A 21,939-nucleotide genomic window follows, 5' to 3' on the forward strand; every position below is an offset into this window, starting at 1 on the left:
TTTGTGTCAGAAAACATGGTCCCATGCTCACACTTCTCAAACTGATTCAGGATATGGAAAAGGTACCAGAGAAGTCAGAGGTAAATGCAGCCCATCTATCTACTCAAAGATGGATGGGAGCCAGGGATAATACTAAAGCACAAACATATCAGGAGCAGAATGCAAAATTTGTGATTACCAGTACAAGCGTGAAACTTCAAGCTGTTGAAAGCAGCTTTGAACTATGTCCATGGACAGTCCCCAGATTTGGCAAAACAAAGAATAATGTGTACTGGAAACTCAGAGTCAGAGTTCAGGCCCTGCCTTCTCAAGGTCTGCTCCTCAGACACTCCTAACCAGGGCCTGTAGTATCCAGTAAACTGAAGCAAAGAAAGGCACAGCCATTCTTGGATTCAGCATTTTCCTAACAAGGGCTAGGAGTAAAGTGAACATCAGGCCTGGGTCAGTGTTTAAAAAAAGCACCAGGGCCAACAGTTCTCTACTCCCTACAGTCAGCCACGTAGCTAGCTGGTACACATCCCCCTTCCACCAGTTTGGGAAAAGGAATGGAGCCTCAGCTTTTGGGCCTTGAGAGGCGCTTTTCTGACAACGTGTTTCCAGGACATTGAAGACCTCTTTCCGTAGCTACACTCCGCGGCGGCGCTGCCTGTGTTCAGCTCCCGCACTGCCTCGGTAAGCCATCCTCCGCCCCCGGGGCGATGCCCTGTGACGTCACCGCGAGGCGCCGGGGAGCGGGCCACTGTGAGTCAGTACATCATGACGACAGCTCCTGACAGTGCTCGCCTTCCCAGCTTCTGGGTGTCCCTTCAGGTGTTGTGGTCTTAGCTGTGAGAGGGGAAGGGCGTGAGGCGTTTCTGATCCGACAGTATGGAGGAAGGAAGAGGCGACAACTTCGAAGGTGTGAGCACCGACCGCCTGAAAATGGAGTCACTGGAGGAAATCCGTTTGAAGTGAGTTGGAGGGCGGCGTGCGGAGTGCGGCGCGGTTGGCGGGTTCAGGTACAAGCCGCCTGAGGAGATGCACCGGTGTGTGCCCTGCTCTTGAGAGCTGAAGCCACTGAGGTCGATGTGACGCCAGCAGTCTGATTAATACCCGGGCAGACCTGGCGACATCTAAAAACTATTTTATAGGAAAGATTCATTTGCCTCTTTGATTAAGCGTTTGGTATTAAAAATAGGCAGATTTTGAGGTAGGATTTTTCTGTCTTTAGGATCAAATCAAATGGAGTGTATTGTGTGCGTATGCTGTAATGCTAAAATATGTGTTTGATTTTCATGTTCCACTAAATTGAGTTTTTCTGTTTCAGAGAAACAAAGGTTTTGTTTAGTTATGCTTGTCTTTCGTCGCTTTAGAAGAAATTAAGAAATGGTGACATTTTGTAAAAATAATGCCCCTCCTATATACTTTTACAAATACTCAATATCATACTTTGTATTAGATCTTTAAAACATTTTAAGTATTTTTTTTAATACCCCCAGTCCCACCAGCAGGCCCCATGAGAGTTAGACTCACCTCTGTGTCCCTAAAGCTTCCTGTGCTTGCCTCTATAGTAGCTCTAACAACACTTTTTTTTTTTTTTAAAGATTTATTTATTTATTTGAGAGAGAGAGAGAGTACATGAGAGTCGGGAGGGCCAGAGGGAGAAGCAGGCTCCTCGCCGAGCAGGGAGCCCGATGCGGGACTCGATCCAGGGACTCCAGGATCATGACCTGAGCCGAAGGCAGTCGCTCAACCAACTGAGCCACCCAGGTGCCCCTAACAACACTTTTTTAATTGCTTGGCTATTTCTTAGTCTGATATTAAACTGTAAGCATTCTGAGAAGCGGTTGTGTTGCCTGAGTCAGAGTATAAAAGCAAGCACTTTAGAGGAACCCTGCATAAATTCAAATCACAGCTCTTATCACTCAGTAACTACATGATCTTGGGCAAGTTAATGAACCACTTTCAGTTTTCTCAACTCTAAGATTGGTGTACAAATCATTATACCTTGTGTGGTTGTCGCCAGGATTGAGTGAAAAGTATGTAAAGCACTTAACATCGGCTTATAATAAGCACTCGATGGAAGTTAGCCGCTGCTATTGTCATTGTTCAGTTCATTTATTCACTGTAGTATTTTCAGCATTTAGCACGAAGCTTTGACATAATAGGCAATCAAAGATACATATTACATAAATGATTCTGACATATTTTGATAATTAATGTGCTAATTTACTGATGTCCTAAATAGATAATCTCTGTGTATTTTTTTTTTAATTAGTGTTTCTTTTTTCCTCTTTGTTTCAGGTTTTCAGTTACCTGTTGCCCTAGCTATTCCTTTCTCTCATCCCAGTTAATTTGCTGGGCTTTGAGAAACCAGATAACAGCTTCTTGGGATCATATTTAAGTAAGAGTAAAGGGTTTCTAATGGTCACCGGGAGCTTTAGTGCATATAATGGACCTTGGTAATCAGAAGCCTCCATTTGCCTGATTTCTGATTCTCAACCATGCCTTCAATTATTAAGTGATGTTTTATAATAAATTGTTCCTAAAGTAGTGGTGTGTTATTATGTATTATTATTTTCATATTATAATTGGATCATAATTAACAAGATATTTTTAATAATAGGGATATAGTGCAACTATCAATGCTTGAAATAAGACGCAAGATAGCGGAACTGGAAGCCAAACTCAATTCTGATGATGAAGGTATATAAGTAAATATTTTTATATGTGACTCTTGTATAATTATTGTTTATTTTGCCAAGATACCTATAGTGCATTAAATTATACATAGGAAATAATAGTACCAAGGTCTCAGTACTGTTTTTTGGCAGCATTAATAATAATTTATTATAGAGGCTGTTAAAACTAATATTTCAGTGTCAAATATGTTACTGCATAATTATCTGCTTATAAGTCCAAAATGTTCATCAATCAGCAAAACCTTTATTACATGACATCAATACATTATTGTTTTTGGTAAATAATAAAATGCCACAAGTTTTCCATTTAACTCAAGTAATACCCCTTATATCTTAACTTCTGGATTTGGCTATAACTTTAAAATCTTTATCTAGGTTTTGGCTATTTGTGTTGGAAGAATGGCAGGGCGGGGTGGGGACAGATGGTGCGCGGTGAGTGTTGTGCACATGCACACACACACACACACACACACACCCGTAGGCCCACATACCCATATATCCTTAAAATTTGTAATGTATAGAAGATACTAATTCATTCCACAAATATTGAGACCCTGTCATATGTCAACACTTTGAATGGAAGACTTTTCCCTGCTCTGAAGAGGTTCATTGACTGTTGGGACAAAGTATCAAACAAAAATGTAAATATTAGAAGAGATGTAGGAGAAATGGAAACTCTGTTAAGGGAACCTAATATAACTTGGATGAAGACATAAAGATGGCCTTTCCAGAGGAGGCAGTGCTTGAACTGAATGCTAAAGAACAATAGGAGTTTCTTAGGGTTAAGGGGGTAGACTTTGGTTCTTTTTTTTTTTTTTTAAGATTTTATTTATTTGAGAGAGAAAGAGATAGCAAAGAGAGCACGAGTGGGGAGGAGAGGGAGAAGCAGGCTACCCACTGAGCAGGGAGTTGGATGTGAGGCTCCATCCCAGGGCCCCGGGATCATGACCTGAACTAAAGGCAGAGGCTTAACCAACTGAGCCACCCAGGTATCCCTGGACTTTGGTTCTTAAACCCATTTATACTTTTCTTTTCTTCTATTGGGGAAGCCATGAACAAACAGAATTAGTAACCATATGATAAATAAAATGCTACTTTTCTAAAGTACCCAAGGCTCTTTTAAAGCTTGATTGGAGAATACTACTTTGTCCTAAGGCTGAAGTAGCTTCCTATGTCTCCAGTCTATATCTGGGATATATATAACTGGCTTTGTGGGGGGAGATTGTGAATGCACTTACCAAGTAGTTGAACTGGCAAGGCTAGCTGGAATTTTCTCATCTATCCAGTTACAAAACAGGTCACATGCACAGATATGCAGGTCACACTCACAGATACGCATGCAATTCAATAACCATGCCCATTAGTAAAATGTAAGCCCAACAAATCGTATTATCACTAAATCTTCTCATGGGGAGGAGCTAGTATGTGCGTATAAAAAGAAAAGGTAAAATGATGGACAAGAAAGTTATTTCCTCCGTGGGCCAAAGCTAAACCCTAAGGTGAAGGGGTCAGAAACATATACCCCTTCTTTAACTAAAGCCAGGAACTATGTCAGGTGAGGTGCTTATAATTATCCCCATTTATGGAAAAATGGAATTTAGGAATTTAAATAACTTGCTAAGATTATATAGCATATCATTTCTTCCTAGATCATCTATCCACCAGTACCACTATTGCTATGACAACTGCTATCTACCACATCAGCATTGAACAGTTCTGGTTATTTATTGCTGCATAGCAAACCACCTAATAACTTAGGGGCTTGAATTAGCAAATTATCTCACAATTTTGTGGATTGACGGTTCACCTGGGAAGTTAGTAATTGGGGTCTCATGTGATTACAGTCAGGTGTCTGGAGCTCAGTTATCTGAAGGTTCATCTGGGCTGGACATTCCCAGATGACTCACTCACATGGCCAGCGTCTGATACTGGCTGTTGGCTGGGAGCCCAGCGGGGTACTGCCTATCAGAAATACCTACTCACGGCTCTTGTAGCTTTTGCTTCTCACAGCATGGTGCCTGGGTTCCAAGAAGATGTATCCCAACAGCAAGCATTCCAAAATACTCCCAGAACTGGTACAATGTCAATTCCACTATATTCTATTGGTCAAAACACACAGTTTCAAGGGGATGCAGAAGGAAACTCTACTTATCAAGTTCACAGTACAGAAGAATATAGGGGATGGGATATATTATTTCAGTCATCTTTGGAAAATACAGTCTGTCACAGGGAGCATTAAACATAATGCCATTTGAGGAGAACTCTTATGTAATTGATAAAGATGGAATATAGATTGTCCTGAGAATATGACAGGAGATGAGATTAAGGTTTATGAAGAAGACAAATGAAGAATAGTCTTTGATATGATGCTAATTAGTTTGTATTGATCCTGAAGCCAATAGGGCAATATTAAAGGTGTTCTGAAATAAATTTATTACTTTTTTTAAGATTCTATTTATTTATTTGAGAGAGAGAGCACAAGCAGGGGGAGCAGCAGGCAGAGGGAGAGAGAGAAGCAGACTTCCTGCTGAGCAGGGAGCCCGATGTGGGACTCGACCCCAGGGCCCTGGGATCATGACCTGAGCTGAAGGTAGACGCTTAACTGACTGAGCCAATTTATTACTTTTTCATATTATAAAAGAAATATGTGCACAAGTGGCAACTCTGGGTACATTTGTTTAGATGATTCTTTCATACTTACCACTGTCCTCAAATCTCCATCACCCTTCTCCCCATCTCATTAACAGCTAATGAGCTTACTTTCAAGAGAAAAGAGAAGTTATCAGATTTCCACATTTCTACCAAGAAAGCTACCCACCTGCCTGCATCTTTGCACATCCTCTCCCTTCCCTCCTGTTCTTCTGCATGTTATTATCTAAGGTGACTCCTCCACTTATATGATAGATCCTAACTACTCTCTACCAAGGACATCACTCCAGCATTTGTCCTCTCTTTTGCACTGTTTCCCTTCTCCACTGGATCATTCCCAACAGGATACAAATGGGCTGAATTTATTTTGAAAAAACAAATGACAAAGCCCCTTTGGCCCCACATTTCCTCTTTTACTGTCATCTTTCACTGCTCTATGTACAGCAGAACTCTTCAAGAGTGGTTTCTATTTCTACTCTCTTTTTTTTTTTTTAAAGATTTGTAAAGATTTTATTTATTTATTCGACAGAGAGACTATTTATTCATCAGAGAGTGACAGAGATTTGTTTAGTCTATCTGGCTTGTAACTGTGTTAATTTTTGGGCTAAATGGCAAATACAACTTCAAAGGACTTCACATTCCCCTAGTGGCCTCTTGAAGCCCTTTAGGATTCATAGGAAACTATATGCAGAAAAAGTGGTTTATATTTTAGTGTATGTGCTGCTGAAGTGAGCACAAAAGTGGTTTATGTTTTGATTAAATTTGAAGTTCATCTTAAAGCTCAGTGACAAGACAAAGAACAGGAAAGGATGTTCAGGTCACTTTTTAAAAAAATGAGAAGAATCAGTATTTGTGTAGAGCTTTAAGTGTATTTTAAAAACTGAAACTTTGAGAAAGATATTATTACCCCATTTTATAGATGAAAGGCTGAGACTTAAATATCTCTCTCAAGGCTACAGAAGTGGTGAGTGACCTGCATTTGAATCTAGGCATTCTGGCATCAAAGCTCACACTCTTAGCCTCTACTTGTTCTACCTCTTAGGCTTGTTTACTTCTCAGTATATTTTCTTTTTTTTTTTTTTTAAAGATTTTATTTATTTGACAGAGAGAGACACAGCGAGAGAGGGAACACAAGCAGGGGGAGTGGGAGAGGGAGAAGCAGGCTTCCTGCCGAGCAGGGAGCCTGATGCGGGGCTTGATCCCAGGACCCTGGGATCATGACCTGAGCCGAAGGCAGATGCTTAACGACTGAGCCACCCAGGCGCCCCTATTTTTTCATCTAGAGAAGAGAAACTTGATTTACTGAGGCTCTGGGACATTTGCTCATCTAGGGTTAGAAATGGACTGGATTTGCCCAGCACAGGCATGAATTCTCTCTTGAACTCATGCACCCACTACTTAGGTGATCTCCTCTGACCATAGGCTACTAAATCCCAGTTGTATACTGACAACACAAAAATTTACATCTCCATCTGGGACCTCTCCTTTGAGCTCTTTTGAATCTTCATTTATAGGCTGGTGTCTATCCACAAGCCCCTTGACTATTGACTAATATATTAACGGATCAAATAGTTTTCTAACTCATCTCAGTAAATGCTAAAAAATGTTTTGATAAAATTCAATTTATGTTCCTTTTTTTTTTTTTTTAACAGAAGAACACTTCTATTTATCTTAAACTGGCCAAATACTTAATGATGAAACATTAGAGGCATTCCTATTCCTGGGGAAAACAACAACAACAACAACAATAAAACCAGAGATTCCAGCTGCCACCATTAAAATTTAATATTTTTGAAAGTTTCAGTCAAGCAATAAAATTTGAAACAGACGTAAGAGTTGTAGGTTTTAGATAGGAAGAGATAAAATTATAATTTTTAGCTTCTATAATTTGATATCCAGAATTTTCCAGAGATCAATTGAAAAACTATATTAATAAAGAATTAGGAAATGGTTAGATGTAGTAATGGAATAAATGCCTATTTAAGGGGAAAAAAAAAAAACACCAGCAAAAACCAGTTCAACAATAGGGTTTTTAAATGACTGTGCTCCCAGTTTCAGCCCAAACTATAAAACATATGACAATATCCTTGATAAGAAATATTCAGAACCTATATGAAGGATAGCAGAAGACTATGACTATAAAGCAGTAATAACAGTTTAACCAGAATTCTCACCTTTTTCAACATAAGAGATTTTACACTAGAAAGAAACCCTGGAATAAAATGAAATTGGGAAAGTTTGCAGCCTTAGCACATGCCTTGCTGAGTCCAAGATCAAGATGTTGGCAAGGTTGATTTCTTCTGAGTCCTCTCTCCTTGGTTTGTAGATGGCCATCATTCCCATGTCTTCACATGGTCTTCCCTCTACACCTGTTTGTATCCTAATCTCTTCTTATAAGACCAGTCATATTGGATTATGGCTACCCATACATCTCATTTTACCTTAATTACCTCTTTTATTTATTTTTTATTAGTAGTAGTTTTTTCCCTTAATTACCTCTTTTAAAGGTCCTGTCTCTAAATAGAGTCACATCTGAGTCCTAGGTGTTAGGACTTCAGCATATGAATTTGGGAGGAGGAAGGGAGGGGACACAACTCAGCCCATAGCAGATAGAATAGAAACAGATTCTGGTTTATTAAAACCATATTATAATGCTGTGAAATTCAGGGTCAGGTTATTGTTAATTTTTAAAAACTCCATCTTTTCAATTATCTTCCAATTACCTATGCAGAACAGGAGAAAACTATTTTCATTTATGAGACTTGTGGGAAATAGATTATTACAAACAAAACCTGAACCATACATTGAAATAGGAAAGTACCAAATGATCCTTGTTTTAGTCTGCTCTGGCTGCTGTAACAATATACCATAAACTGGGTGACTTAAACAATAGAAATTTATTTTCTCAGAGTTCTAGAGGCTGGGAAATCTAAGATCAAGGTCCTGGCCAATTTGGATCCTAGTGAGCCCACTTCCTACCTTGCAGATGGCCACCTTCTCATTGTTTTCTTTCATGGCAGAGATAGCAAATTCTGGTATCTCTTCCTCTTATAAGGGTGCCAGCCCTATCAGGTTAGGGCCCCACCCATTTTGACCTCCTCTAACATTTAGCACTTCCTCATAGGCCCTATGTCCAAATAAAGTCACATGGGGGTTAGGGCTTCAACACAGGAATTTTGGGGGGGTCAGTCCACCAACAACTTTCTAATTACTATCTGGACCTTTTCCCACCACCAAGAAATAAGAACTTTGGCCTGCCTGCCCAAGTTTGAGAAGAGGCTTCTGGGCAGAGAATTGGAACCAAAGAGCCAATTACCAATAATGTTTTATTGGAATTTGTGTCATTACATAGTCTTTTAAAGGAGCTAAAGGAAAAGGGATGAATTATTCAGTAAGTTCTGTTTGGAAAATTGGTATAACATTTAGAAAAAAATCCCTTTAGATCTTCACTCTATACTTAATTCTAAAACCTTCCAGATGCATTATAGGGTTTAACATTTTTTTTAATTACAAGAAAATATTGATGAATATATATCTTTTTATGGGTAAAAAAAGGCCTTTTTTAGTTTAAGAATAAATCACTGAGGTAAATATGTTTAGGTTTGACAAATACCTTCCTTTTAACTAAAAAAAAAAAAACACTATGAGAAGTCAAACAGCAATATGGGAAATATATTAGTAGCCAACGTGATGGACAAAAGGTCCATATTTTCACTACATCTATATCCTCTGCAATTCAATTAGAAAAAACAAAGTTCCCAGTAGATACATATGAGTAGAACAGAGACAATTTATGAGGATGGAAAATATCCAATTTGTTCTTTCTTCAAAGAAACTTGAATTGAATTGAAACACGTACAGTTTGTTGCTATTGAAGAAGTAAAGATTTTTTTAAGTGAAATTGTAACTTTATACATTACTTCTAACAATATAGTGCTACCCTTTTAGAGAACAATTTTCAGTAATTTTATAGCATTTTCTGTGTGCCCTGCAATTTTACATATTTTAATGAATCCTCCCAATATCCTGTAATATAGGAACTTCAATTTTCCTTATTTTAGAGATGAGAAATTGAGGCACAGGAAAGGTAACTTCCTCAAGATCACATAAATAAGCTAGTAAGTGGTAGAGATATGACTCAAACTCATTGGTCCTACTTTGGGGATATTTTTCCTCATGAAATCTGAAAATTTGGTTGGGGGCATCTTTACCACAGGAGATACTCTGCACCATTGTATCCTCCCCTTTGTTGACATGTTGGTATTTGTGTTCATGCTGTTCTTGCTGCTTCAATATCCTTTCTCACCTCCTCTGGCTTGGAACAAATGTCATTTCCCCCAAGAGCATTTCCTGAGCCTCTTCAGTCTTGACCTCCCTATCTCTCAGTGTCTTCTGCCACCTTCCAGATTGGATGTCCTTTTGTGTGTTCCATAGCATCTACTTAACCAAGTTTTTTCAAATGTTCTGGCCATGTGTCTCCCCCTACCACCACATGTCCTACTGCTGATTGACTGCAGGGACTGTGTCTATCTTAATTTTTGTATCCCTAGTGCCCAGTACAGTGCTACATATTAGGCTTTTTCCTTTCCTTGTTAACATTTTCTTATTTTACAAAGTCTGTGCAAATTAATGTAACTTCATCACTTTTATCATTATAAATACAGTGACCAGCACAATTAAACATGACTGAATTATTAAAGTCTATGTAGAGTCAAGTTTCAACCAATTCAACTGTGTTCTTTTTAACACTTAAAAATGTATTATTTGGCATTGTTGCTTAGTGGGGCTTTGTTTGTTTTTGTTAACACTGCTATCTCTCTTAGACCAAAAAAAAAGAAAAGAAAGAAACAAAAAATCCATATCTAAAAGATAGGACTCTACCTAATTTAATTTTTTTAAAGATTTTATTTAATTATTAGAGAGCAAGCACACGAGTGGGGGGAGGGGCAGCGGGAGAGGGGAGAAGCAGACTCCTGTGTTGAGCGGGGAGCCGGACAACACGGGGCTTCATCCCAGGACCCTGGGATCATGACCTGAGCTGAAGGCAGATCCTTAACCGACTGAGCCACCCACGCATCCCATAATTTAATTTTCTGCTACTTCATGAACTTCCTCTTTCAAGGTCAATTCATAAAATTGGCCATGAATCAAATTTCTACAGTGTTTCAAATTTTGGTTTGATTTTGCTTTTTGTTGCACTGATCCTAGCCAAGATCCCTCTTTGATAATGCAAAGTAATTTGATTTTTCTTTAAAAATTGGTGCTTGTTTCAGGTGTATGGGTGGCTCAGTCAGTTAAGCTTCATACTCCTGATTTTGGCTTAGGTCATTACCTTAGGGTTGAGAGATCCAGCTGACATGGGGCTCCGTGCTCAGTGGGGAGTCTGCTCTGAGATTCTCTCTCTCTCTGCCCCTCCCCTCACCGAATCCCCAATTGTGCATGCACTCTCTCTCTCTCTCAAAATAAATAAATCTTTTTAAAAAATTGGTGCTTGGTTCTTGTTTGTTTTTAGAATTACTGAAGGAGCAATGGTTCATGGAAGTATTGCTCAGGGTATTTTTTCCACCAAGAGACACAAACGTTTCTGTTAGACTTTTATCCTCATAATCTCTATTTTAAATATGGTTTATTGTAAGTTTATTGTTGGCCTTTATAGGTTGGCTGCTATTGTGCTAGAGGTCAGGGATCATCTTTTTTGGTGTCAAGTATATTGTGGCTGTCTCAAAGATAGCACCACATCTCTTATTTGGGTGTTTCAGATGTCTCTTACCTTCCCTTAGTAACAAGCCTATTCAAAAAACTTGCTACTTTTAACTGCCACTCTTATTCCCAATTGAAAATATAATTTAAACATTATTATATTTTAAAGATGGATAAAGAATTATGCAAAAATGATAAACCTTAATATTTTGGGTATTTTGGGTTATCACAGAACAAGATGTGGTAGAGAAAGAAATAATTGGTGTGGTCCTTTTTTAGAAAAAGGAAATACTTGATAAGTAGGAAGTTGATGTGATTTGTGTGATACTTTTAGAGGCCAATGAGATATTTTATTTTAAATTCAGAAGAAAAAATGAATATTATCCAGTCTGGACTATACTTGTCTTTATACCAACCTGGTAGTAAAGTAGAATTTTTAATATTTTTTTACAGAGGAAGAGGCCCATAAAGGCAAAAGTGCCACAAGGGCCCATGAAAGTCACAATGTGATCCCACAGCAGCATAAGTCTATTTTTTATAGACACTGCTGTTTTAAAATTTTCTCCTATAATTCAGCAGTCCATATGCTTTCTCTTTGTCTTTTGTCCCCTATAATCCGGAGCCATCTGTGTATACTGAAGGAGTTACATATTTGAGTGTGTACATTTGAGATCAGTTCATCACATTGGGGAATGCAAATATTGACATCATTACCACCAGGGCCTTGCACTTATTAACATTAATAAATGATAGTATAATACTAGGCTTACTTTATTTGAGGATCTCTAGATCAATAGTATTTTAAAGTGGAGGCAAACATTTCTAGACTATAGTTGAATGTACTAAAAATAAATTACATTCTTAATTTTTTGGTAACTTCTGACTTTGCTCTGAAGCCCTATTCCCATAGTGGGAAAAGGGTCCAGTTACAAAGAGACTAGCTAGCCAGTTATACAGATAATTCCATCTATTTGGACTCAGTAGTATCTTTTGGATAAATGTTCAGTCTCTCAGGCTTCTCTTTCCTTCTTTTTCCTAAAGCATTTGGATTAATGACTTTCAACTTCAGTTTGGGAGGGTGTTCCTGCTTCTGTTTTTGGAACACTTATATTTACTAGAGATGAGGAGGCTAAGGGAAATATGTGGCTTGGTTGAGGAGGTTGACGCCAGTGGTATGTGCTAATACTCTTCCTACTTAGATTCCTCCATTAACTATGATGGAGCAGAAATTGTCTCATATATGTAAAGAGCATTTAAAGTTTAGAAGCAAGCCATTTTTTTTCTCTCTAAAAGTGTGACTTTCAAGATTAAAAAAATTAGCTTTGGGCCTTGAAGCTGACCAAAGATGTTTTAATTCTTGGCTGTATTCTCCTATCCTCCTATAGCAATAAGACAGATGTTTTGGCCTTAATAACCAAAGGGGCTTGGTGAAAGAAACCTGCTTAAGGATAAGAGAAGATGCCTGAATAGGCAGCTGCATGTATTAGCATAACGGTTAAGAGGATACACTTTGAAGTCAGATAAAACCGGGTTCAAACCCCAGTTGCTCCATTTATTGGCTTTTTCATTTTGAGAATGTTATTTGACATATCTGAGCCATGGTTTCCTCATCTGTAAAATAGGTGACAAAGTTTTTTCAAATGAGGATTAATTAGTTAATATATGTGAAACATTCTGTACTTTATACATAGCAAAGATGTAAGTGGTAATTGTTAAACGTACTTAAGAATTTGTTTGCAAAGGAAAAAAAATGGACATGACGCTGGGTGGAAGCTAGAACTGTTTAGGCTGTTAGGTATGGATATTTCAAGTTCCAAGGAAAGAAACATGTTCCGATAGTCCCTCTAATAGAATTCCTTATAAGGATATGTGAGGAACTAAAGGACAAAGGAGATAAGGAGACCAGGAATCACAATAATTCTAGTGAGGTCTGGCTGTGTGGTAATCTGACTATGAATCTACTGTCTGCAATCTGAAAGATCCTATCTAACAGAGAAATGCATACTTAAAAATTAGTTTACTCTTGTTCATCTACATTGCTAACAAAGTCAAGGACAGTAAGATTGAGCTGATTAATGTTGTTTTAAAGGAGATTTAAATTAGTTGATTAATGTAAATAAATGAGAGGTGACAAGATAATCTTGATTTTCCCCACTTTTCCAATCAGGTGGTGAATGGAAAATTCATTATGAGACACAACTTGAACTGAATGATCAACTAGAAGAGAAGAGAATTGATTGTCTTCTATCTGTGTCTATGAACAAATGCCAGTGGTGAGTAAAAGCTGGTTAAACAAAAAGAATAATTGAAGGAAAGAAATTATGTACTTTTTTTTTAGACAGGTTCCAAAAAAAGTTTGAAGACTGTGGCAAGTTCCAAAATATTTCGTTCAGTGGAACTGTTTCTAGGAAGTAAGGAAATCCTATAGCAGATCCTTCAACTTAATCTCCACCTTATAAAGCTGGGCAGGGTTGCAGGTACAAACAAAATGGAAGAAAAGAATCTCAATAGTCAGTCCAGGTAGAACCTGAGTGTATCTACTTCCTGTGACCTAAAAGAGCCTATTAAACACAAATATATTTCATACCTATCTAAAAACATTTCCATTCTAGTTACTCTGGAATATACATATACACATGTAGATATATACATACATACATTCACATTCACACACACAATGTATAAAATCCAACAGAGAGGGGCGCCTGGGTGGCTCAGTTGGTTAAGCGACTGCCTTCGGCTCAGGTCATGATCCTGGAGTCCCGGGGTCGAGTCCCGCATCGGGCTCCCTGCTCGGCAGGGAGTCTGCTTCTCCCTCTGACCTTCCTCCCTCTCATGCTCTCTGTCTCTCATTGTCTCTCTCGCAAATAAATAAAATCTTAAAAAAAAATAAAAATAAAAAATAAATAAAATCCAACAGAGAACCCATAAAATTACTCTATAACATGAAAGAAACCTTATTACACTGATTGACCTACTTTTTCTTTGGGTTGCCCTAGTGACAGCCTTTCCTCCTGATAAATTACTTGAATTTATATGTTTTATACTTTACAAAGCACATTTGTTTCTCATTTGTTTAAATGTTTATTTTTTAAAATGTAGAGAAGACCTAAAGCATGACTTATGTGGGTCTTGAGCATTCTTGGAAATAACCTTTTCTTTAGAATTCATGCTGAATTTTTATTTCAAGAATATTCAGAAAAACATGGAAATCATAAAAAATCAAGGGTACTTTATATGAAAATGAAAATACAATACGCTGCTAAATTGGCAGGACCACACAACCCAATGAGATAAAATTTAATATTATTTCCTTTAATACATGTGACACTAAGCTTAAAACAATTAAGTGATTTGCTCAGAATCACACAGTCTGGAAATGTGGAGGTCGATTCTCTTTCTCTAAAAAAATATATGCCCGTTTGACTAGATCGTACTATGCCAACAGCCATTCTATACTGCTTATCAGAAATAACATGTTTTTTAATAGCTTTATGTAGAGCACTTAACTGACTGCTATATTCACAGAGGTCCTGAGGACCAGAGCATTATAGAGATTGCTCTTTGAATAACTGCAGATCTTTAGTGAAAAATACAGAAAAATATCATAGTTTTAAAAATAATAAATCAGGGGAGAAATAACCTAATTTTTCCACCTCTGTTATTTTCAACCCAGAAATACCTTTATTTCTGTGTCTTGGAAAGTCAGGAAAAATCATGGAATCGTATCCCCATCTTGTGGTATTTAGAAATTGCCGCAAGGGCTATTCAGGCCTTGTCTTTATTAATTGTGGATAGGATTTTAATTCTACCTATAGAATATAAAATATAGAATACTAGCTACAGAACATAAAATATTCTGACTCCCAGTTTCCTGATAACTCATCCTCAGTGCTAGCTCAAGAAATTGGGTATCACCAGCCTTATGGAGAATAGCAGCAAGTGCTGGTGGGACCTGCTATGATGATTTACAGCATATGTAAGAAGCAGTTGATTGGTTTTCTAATTGCTACCTCAGACTCTGTAACATACTCATGTTGACAAAAAATTTCTTTCCTTTGATGAGTTTGTGTTATTCTTGAAAAAAAAATGTGGTTCTCTAAGATGTTTAGATCTGGAGGCAGAGAATTATATTTCTCTTCAGTAAAGGACTAAAGAAATGTTAAAAAAAACCAAGAGTGGGCCATGTACCCAGCAGAAAAGAAAGATAATGAAAGTTCAGGTGTTTAAGGAACTGGTTCTCTCTATTCTGTAGGCATAGGCATGCATGAGTATTTGGGTTCTCCTATACAGTGGAATCCGGGAGGAGTTTGTATGAACAGCAGGTGTTAGGAAACCAGCCAAGGAGCTGGTGGTGGAAGTAGCCAATTACTGAGCAAAAAGCACTGGGATCCAAGAATCCTGTATCTAATGATGAAGTCTTTTATTCAAGGAAAAAGATAGTATACTAAGTCTTATTCTTTATATAAAAACAATATTTATGAAATTCAGACACATACTCTTAATGAAATGCAGACATTTTCTATTAGGTTGATATTTAGAGAAAAGGGTTTAAATTGTTTTGGGGGGATAGGATATGAATTCAAACACTATTTGTAAATTTACTGATTCTTTATCCTTGTTGTAGATTGTTTGGTCTTTAAGAGTAACCTATACAGACATATTTAAGAAATTGATGTCAGTTTGAATACTAATTTTGAGTAACTTCAAATTTCAAGTTTGCTTATGGGCAAAAACAGGGATGAATACCAATTTTTGACCAATATATATGTAATTTTTAAAAAATGTTACCATTTGAAAAAGAAATAAATATTAAAAAAGTAATTTACAAACTGGATCATTAAAGCGGACTTGATTTTAATATTTTAGAACAAGGATTCACTTAAGTGAGTAAATTTCTGATAGAGACTGGCTTCAAGCCTTCAACCTTTTTGAAGATTATTTTTCTCATCCTCAGGTACTATAGATGAGATAATCTTTAAAGTGCCTTTCAGCAGTATAATTTATTAATATTTAATTTTAGCAAGATGTTTCAGTAAAGGGTTACATTTGGCTGCATGTAAGAGAAAGGCTTAAACAAGTAAGGTGTTTGGTTCTGTTTTCTCACGTAACAGGAAGTGTTAGAGGGATGCAGTCTGGGTTGGCGAAGTAGCTCCTCCAGGCTCCTGACTTGACTTTCCACTCTGCCGTCCTTTAATGAATAGCTTTTGTTTGCCATGCTCATAAGATGGCTGCTTCACGTTCTCACCTGCTTCACCTTCTCTTTCAATAGAAAGAAGTAGGTGAAGGGAAAACGGCAAAGTGGAGGCCAGTCAAGTTTGTTTTCTTTCAAAGCATTTTCCAGCTTGCTGCACACAGTCTCCCCTTACATCTCATTGGTTAAAACTGCATCATATGGCCTCCTGTATTGCAAGAAAGGTGGGGAAATTTAGTGTTTTACTGAGCATAGTAGTAGGAAGAAGGGTAGAATGAGTATCTGTTATGCAATTAGCTCTATTTGCCACACAAGATCACTTTCAATGAGTACCATTTCTTTTTTTTTTTTTTTAAAGATTTTATTTATTTGAGAGAGAGAGCTCGCACAAGGGGGTGGGGATTGGGGGTGAGAGAGGCAGAGGGAGAGGGAGAAACAGACTCCCCACTGAGCAGGTAGCCTGACTCTCAACTGGGGGCTCCATCCCAGGACCTTGAGATTATGACCTGAGCCAAAGTCAGATGCTTAGATGACTGAGCCACCCAGGCACCCTAAGTACCATTTCATTTTAAAGTAATATGTATTCATTTAATACTATTTGGAAAATAAAAGACAAAGATAAATATTAAGTCAAATATATCTACTATTGACCTCTTTTTTTAAAGTTCTGCATGCATGTATATTGATTAAAAATTACAACCCAATAAATAAATGAACCCCAAAAAGGAATAAATAAGGATGACACTTTTAAAATATATATATAGTATTAACCCTATTTCGTGGACAATTTTGTGCCCTGTACTGATCATGGACAATTAAACCAATAATTTCTTATGTTATATTTTATTCATGTATATTTTTAAGAGCTACATTACATTTCATTGCATTGGATTATTAATATTCAATTCCTTTTCCCTATAGTTGAATATTTTAGGTTATTTGTGGTTTTAATTTTGAATAAAATAAAACCCACAGAGGATAATATGGCAAACAGTATATTCTAGTATTAGCAAATCTTTAATTTTTGTCACTTTTTGATTTCAAATGTTTTAATGAAAACAGTCTATGGAGTTGAGGACCCTTTCATTCCCTTTGTGTCTCTTTCCCTTTATAGGCAAGTATGATCATGGATTTGGTATATACCATTCTAATTTATTTTTAAATACCTTTTTCCAGATATTGTGTCTAAAAATGCATGTAAAAATATATTGTACACATCATCCTTTTTTTATTTGTCCATGTTAATGCATGAAGATCTGGTAAATTTTGTTTGCTATGTAGTATTCTACTATACATATATAGTATAATAACACATATCTTAATTTATTTATTCCCCTATTTATGTACATTGAGGATTTTTCAAAATCTCACTGTGACAAACATTGCCGCAGGGAACATACTTATACATGTCTCCTGATACAAAGTGTTCCTCCAGAATTGGCTAATTTTTCTGTAGAGGGCTAGATAGTTAATACTTTCAACTTTGCAGGCCATTTGATCTCTGCTGCAACTATTTGATGCTGCCATTGTAGTATGAAAGGAGCCATAGACAATACCTAAATGAATAGGTAGGGTTTTATTCTAACAAATCTTGGCTTACAAAAACAGCCTGTGGCTGGATTTGGTGTTCAGGCTATAGTTTGCTGGCCCTAGCTTTAAGGCAGTGGTCCTTAAACTTTGGTAGGTAACAGAATCACGTAGGGAACTTCATAAAAATACAAAGGCCAGCCCTGTCCTTCAACCAGCTTGCCACTTCTGAGTTCTTTATTAACTTTCCAGATAATTCAGATATACACCAGAGTTTGAGAACCACTGCTATAGTGCACATAGAGTGAAATATTTATATCATGGGATTTGCACATTTTCAAATAATGATAAAATCCCTCTGGATCAATCAAAAGACACCTCAGGTCTGCAGTTAGTTCTGTAGGTCTGTAATAAATAAAAGAGGTGATGGGAGATAAGACTGGAAATATAAGCAGAGCCTCGATAACAAAGGATTTTGTATGCACGTGAACATTTTTATATGTGGTGGGAAGCTTTTGAAGTATTTAATATACAGTTTAAAAGCCTTCCCTCCCCCCCCATGGAGAAAGGCTTCCCCAGGGTGGGTGAGGTTTGAGGCAGGGAAACCAGATAGGACACGTTTGTAACAGTCCAGGTAAGGGAAGGTGAGTTGTTCAGCTTGGGCAGTAGTATATGGGGATGGAGGCAATGTGACAGATTGAAGAGATATTTAGGAATGCGGATTTTATGAGTACATGGATGCTCAGGTGAGACTGGGAGAGGATTGGAGGAAGATTAAGGAATCTCCCTTGAACAGTGATTACAGTGACTAGCACTGTAGGAATCAGAAGCAGGCGGAGTGTTAGGAAATGAGTTTAGTTTTGTGTGTATTATACAGATGATAGTGATCAGCAAGCACCTGGACATGGTTTTAGACTATGGAAAGTTGTCTCTCTGAATAGAGAGATCGTGGAGTCATCAGTGTCACCTGCAGTCATGAAAGTATGGGATTATTCAGAAAGAAATACAAAGTCTGAAAAGAAGGATTAAGGATGGAACCCTAGGGAATACGAAAACTTAGCTGAGGAGGCGATTCAGTGAAGATAACGGAGAACAAAATTATTGAGAAAGGGAGAGGGGAGAACTGGAAAAGAGTGATATCACAGAAGCCAAGGGAGGAGAAGGGTTTAATGAAGGTTCAGCAGAAGAATGTTCTTCAAGAAATTTCAGGTGCAGGGTAGGATAAAGCACATGGTCTGAAGTTCCAGCACATTATTGATTCAAAGGGGAAGAAGGTAAGCAGGTTAGAAGCAAATTAGAAGGTAGGCTATTGAAAGAAAATGTGGGGGGTCGCCTGGGTGGCTCAGTCGGTTAAGCGACTGCCTTTGGCTCAGGTCATGATCCCAGGGTCCTGGGATCGAGTCCCACATCGGGCTCCCTGCTCTGCGAGGAGCCTGCTTCTCCCTCTCCCACTCCCCCTGCTTGTGTTCCCTCTCTCGCTATGTCTCTCTCTGTCAAATAAATAAATAAAATCTTTTAAAAAAAAAAAAAAGGAAAGAAAATGTGGTGTAGTGGGAAAAGAAGGAATGAGACAATGGAGTGGGTGTAACCCACTTTACCCAGAAACTTGGCTTTTTAGAATTAGACTGTCCTGGTTCAAATTCAAACTATGGAGCACTAAGGAAATTATTTCATCTCTCTGAGGCTTAATTTCCTCATATGTAAAATGAAGTTAATTAAGCTCTCTTGCAAGTTTGTCATGAAGATTATTGGAGATGTCTAAAGCATATAGCATAGTGCCTAACACAGTAAGCACTTCCCTTGATAAAGTGTTAGTTCCCTTCTTCCCTTTCCTTGATAATGGGAACTTTAGAGGGAGCTCTAAGTTTCATTAGAACAAGTCTGTTGTGAAATTAACCTTAGCCCATTTCAAGGAAATAAGGACAAGGGTAAGTTGTGCAATATGTTTTCACTTATTCAGCTGTGCTGTTATATAAGTTGCGAATCTTCTGGTACCTCTTAAAAGTATAGTAGAACTCTGTGGCTTTTTAGTACCTTTCCAGAAAGCAGGGGCCTCTCCAGGGATATAACAAAAAGCACTGAACTTTTGCTTTTCTTGGGATTGCTGGGTGGACATTTTCTAACCCCTTCTATTTACATCCAGCAGAAGAACCTACCTCCAAGAATTTCCTGGTGTATTGAGCAAAGATCTATAGCCATTCACTGGAAGACTAGAATCTGTTTTAAGCATTCCAGATGACTAAAAGTTAAGGATAATGAGGCTGTGTTGTCTCTGATGAGCAGTAGCTATTTTTCAGGTTCTGACATGGGACTCTAGACTTCTTCTTTAATCTCCAGTTAGAATATGAAGCTGAGGATTCAGCTAAACTCTTTATCAGAACTTTATCGCTCCTGGTACACAGCCCCATAGGTGGTTCCCCAGCAATGTTTTGAGTAATCTTTCAGTGCTTTACTGTCACTATTAGCATACTGGTAATTGATGTCTTCTCTCTTTGATTAATTTATTTAGGCCCACTCAAGCTTAGTACCTATGACACTGTGCTGCAAACAGGAACAATGATTGGCCTGTCTACTTCCCTATTTTCCTTTACTGTCCAGCACTGCCATGTCCCTAGTTGCTGGTCAATATGTAGAGTTGTGGTCCTTTAATTTTCAAACTGTGTAAGAATCATGTGAATAATTTATTAAAAATGCACATTCTTGGGCTTACCCCTGGAGATCCTTATTTGGTAGGTCTGGGATAAGGCCTGGGCATTTGTATTTTTTAGTGACATCTCAATAGGTTCTGTTGCAAAGCACTATTATATATAAAATAGCAACAACAATAACAGAATTAGGGGATCTAGATCCCTCAGAGAAAGATAGCCTCTCTTGTGAAAAGTTACTATAAAACCTTTATCAAAAAGTTCTACCGTATCCCTGTGGTCAACTCTGTTTCATGGTGGAAGTCCTGTTCCTTGATTCATTAGGAATCATAAAACTGATGACCCCTTACCTTAAAGTCTGTTTTGGCTGCTATAAAAAAATACCACAGACTAGGTGGCTTACAAACAACAGAAATATACTTCTCACAGTTATGGAGTCTGGAAGTCCAGGATCACGGTACCAGCAGATACGGTGTTTGGTAACACAGCTTGATTTTTGGTTCAGAGATGGCTCCTTCTTGTTGTGTCCTCACATGGTGGGAGGGGCTAAGGACCTCTGTAGAGTCTTTTTTACAAGAGCATTAATCCTATTCATGAGGCCTCTACCCTCATGACCTGAGCATCTCCCAAATACCATCATTTGAGGCATTAGGATTTCAACGTATGAATTTGGGGAGGACACAGACGTTCAGACCATAGCACTTCTATTTCTCTCTGCTGCTTTTTCCAATCAGTGCATTCCCTTGTTTCTCATTATACCCAGACATCTTGGTCCCTTCAGGGAAACCTCTCCAGAACACACACTCTGTCAGTCAGATGGAGATAGCACAGAAGATCCTGCTCCCAAAGCTTACAAGGCTATCTGGTGATGGAAGACATGAAGGAGAAAGTATGGAAACAGAGAAACATTATTTAGGAAAATGTTGAGTTTCACATTAAATGTTCTCTGGAAGACTCTTGATCGATTTGTAGAAAAGCAAGTTATAGGAAATTAATTTGCTGAAATCTAAGTCTTTGAATACATTCTTATGATTATAACCCTAGCATTTTTTTTTAATTTTTTTTTTTAAAGAGTTTTATTTATTTATTTGACAGAGAGAGACACAGCGAGAGAGGGAACACAAGCAGGGGGAGTGGGAGAGGGAGAAGCAGGCTTCCCGCCGAGCAGGGAGCCCGATGCGGGGCTCGATCCCAGGACCCTGGGATCATGACCTGAGCCGAAGGCAGACGCTTAACGACTGAGCCACCCAGGCGCCCCAACCCTAGCATTTTAAAGAATGTTCAATTTGTTAAGAACTAAAACTTATGAAAATGGCTTAGCATTTAATATCATCATTGAAAAATATATTCAGAAAAAGAATATGTTTCGGTTATAAGTTCACATGCATGGAAGACTCTCTTAAAAGCAAGTTTTTGATAAATTGGTAAATTTAGAATCCTAGGTGAATTGTCCTCTTTGCAAGTTAATCCTTTGGTCAATTTACTTCTTGAAATATTAACTTTTGGATATTTACCTAGTTTCCCTTCTGAAGTATGTTTCAAC

At 37.9% G+C, this 21,939-nt stretch overlaps 1 protein-coding gene across 1 annotated transcript in view; it reads left to right on the plus strand.

Moving 5' to 3' along the window:
- Positions 1-720: 720 nt before the first annotated feature.
- CCDC169 (coiled-coil domain containing 169) overlaps positions 721-21,939 on the plus strand; it is a 46,893-nt gene continuing 25,674 nt past the window's right edge. The window contains exons 1-3 of the mRNA XM_044913599.1: positions 721-950; positions 2,606-2,685; positions 13,198-13,303. Coding sequence (XP_044769534.1) covers positions 868-950; positions 2,606-2,685; positions 13,198-13,303 — 269 coding nt within the window. The 5' untranslated portion in view covers positions 721-867. The remainder of the gene's footprint in view (positions 951-2,605; positions 2,686-13,197; positions 13,304-21,939) is intronic.

The sequence above is a fragment of the Neomonachus schauinslandi genome, chromosome 3 (genome assembly GCF_002201575.2).
Source record: "Neomonachus schauinslandi chromosome 3, ASM220157v2, whole genome shotgun sequence".
Taxonomy (NCBI): domain Eukaryota; kingdom Metazoa; phylum Chordata; class Mammalia; order Carnivora; family Phocidae; genus Neomonachus; species Neomonachus schauinslandi.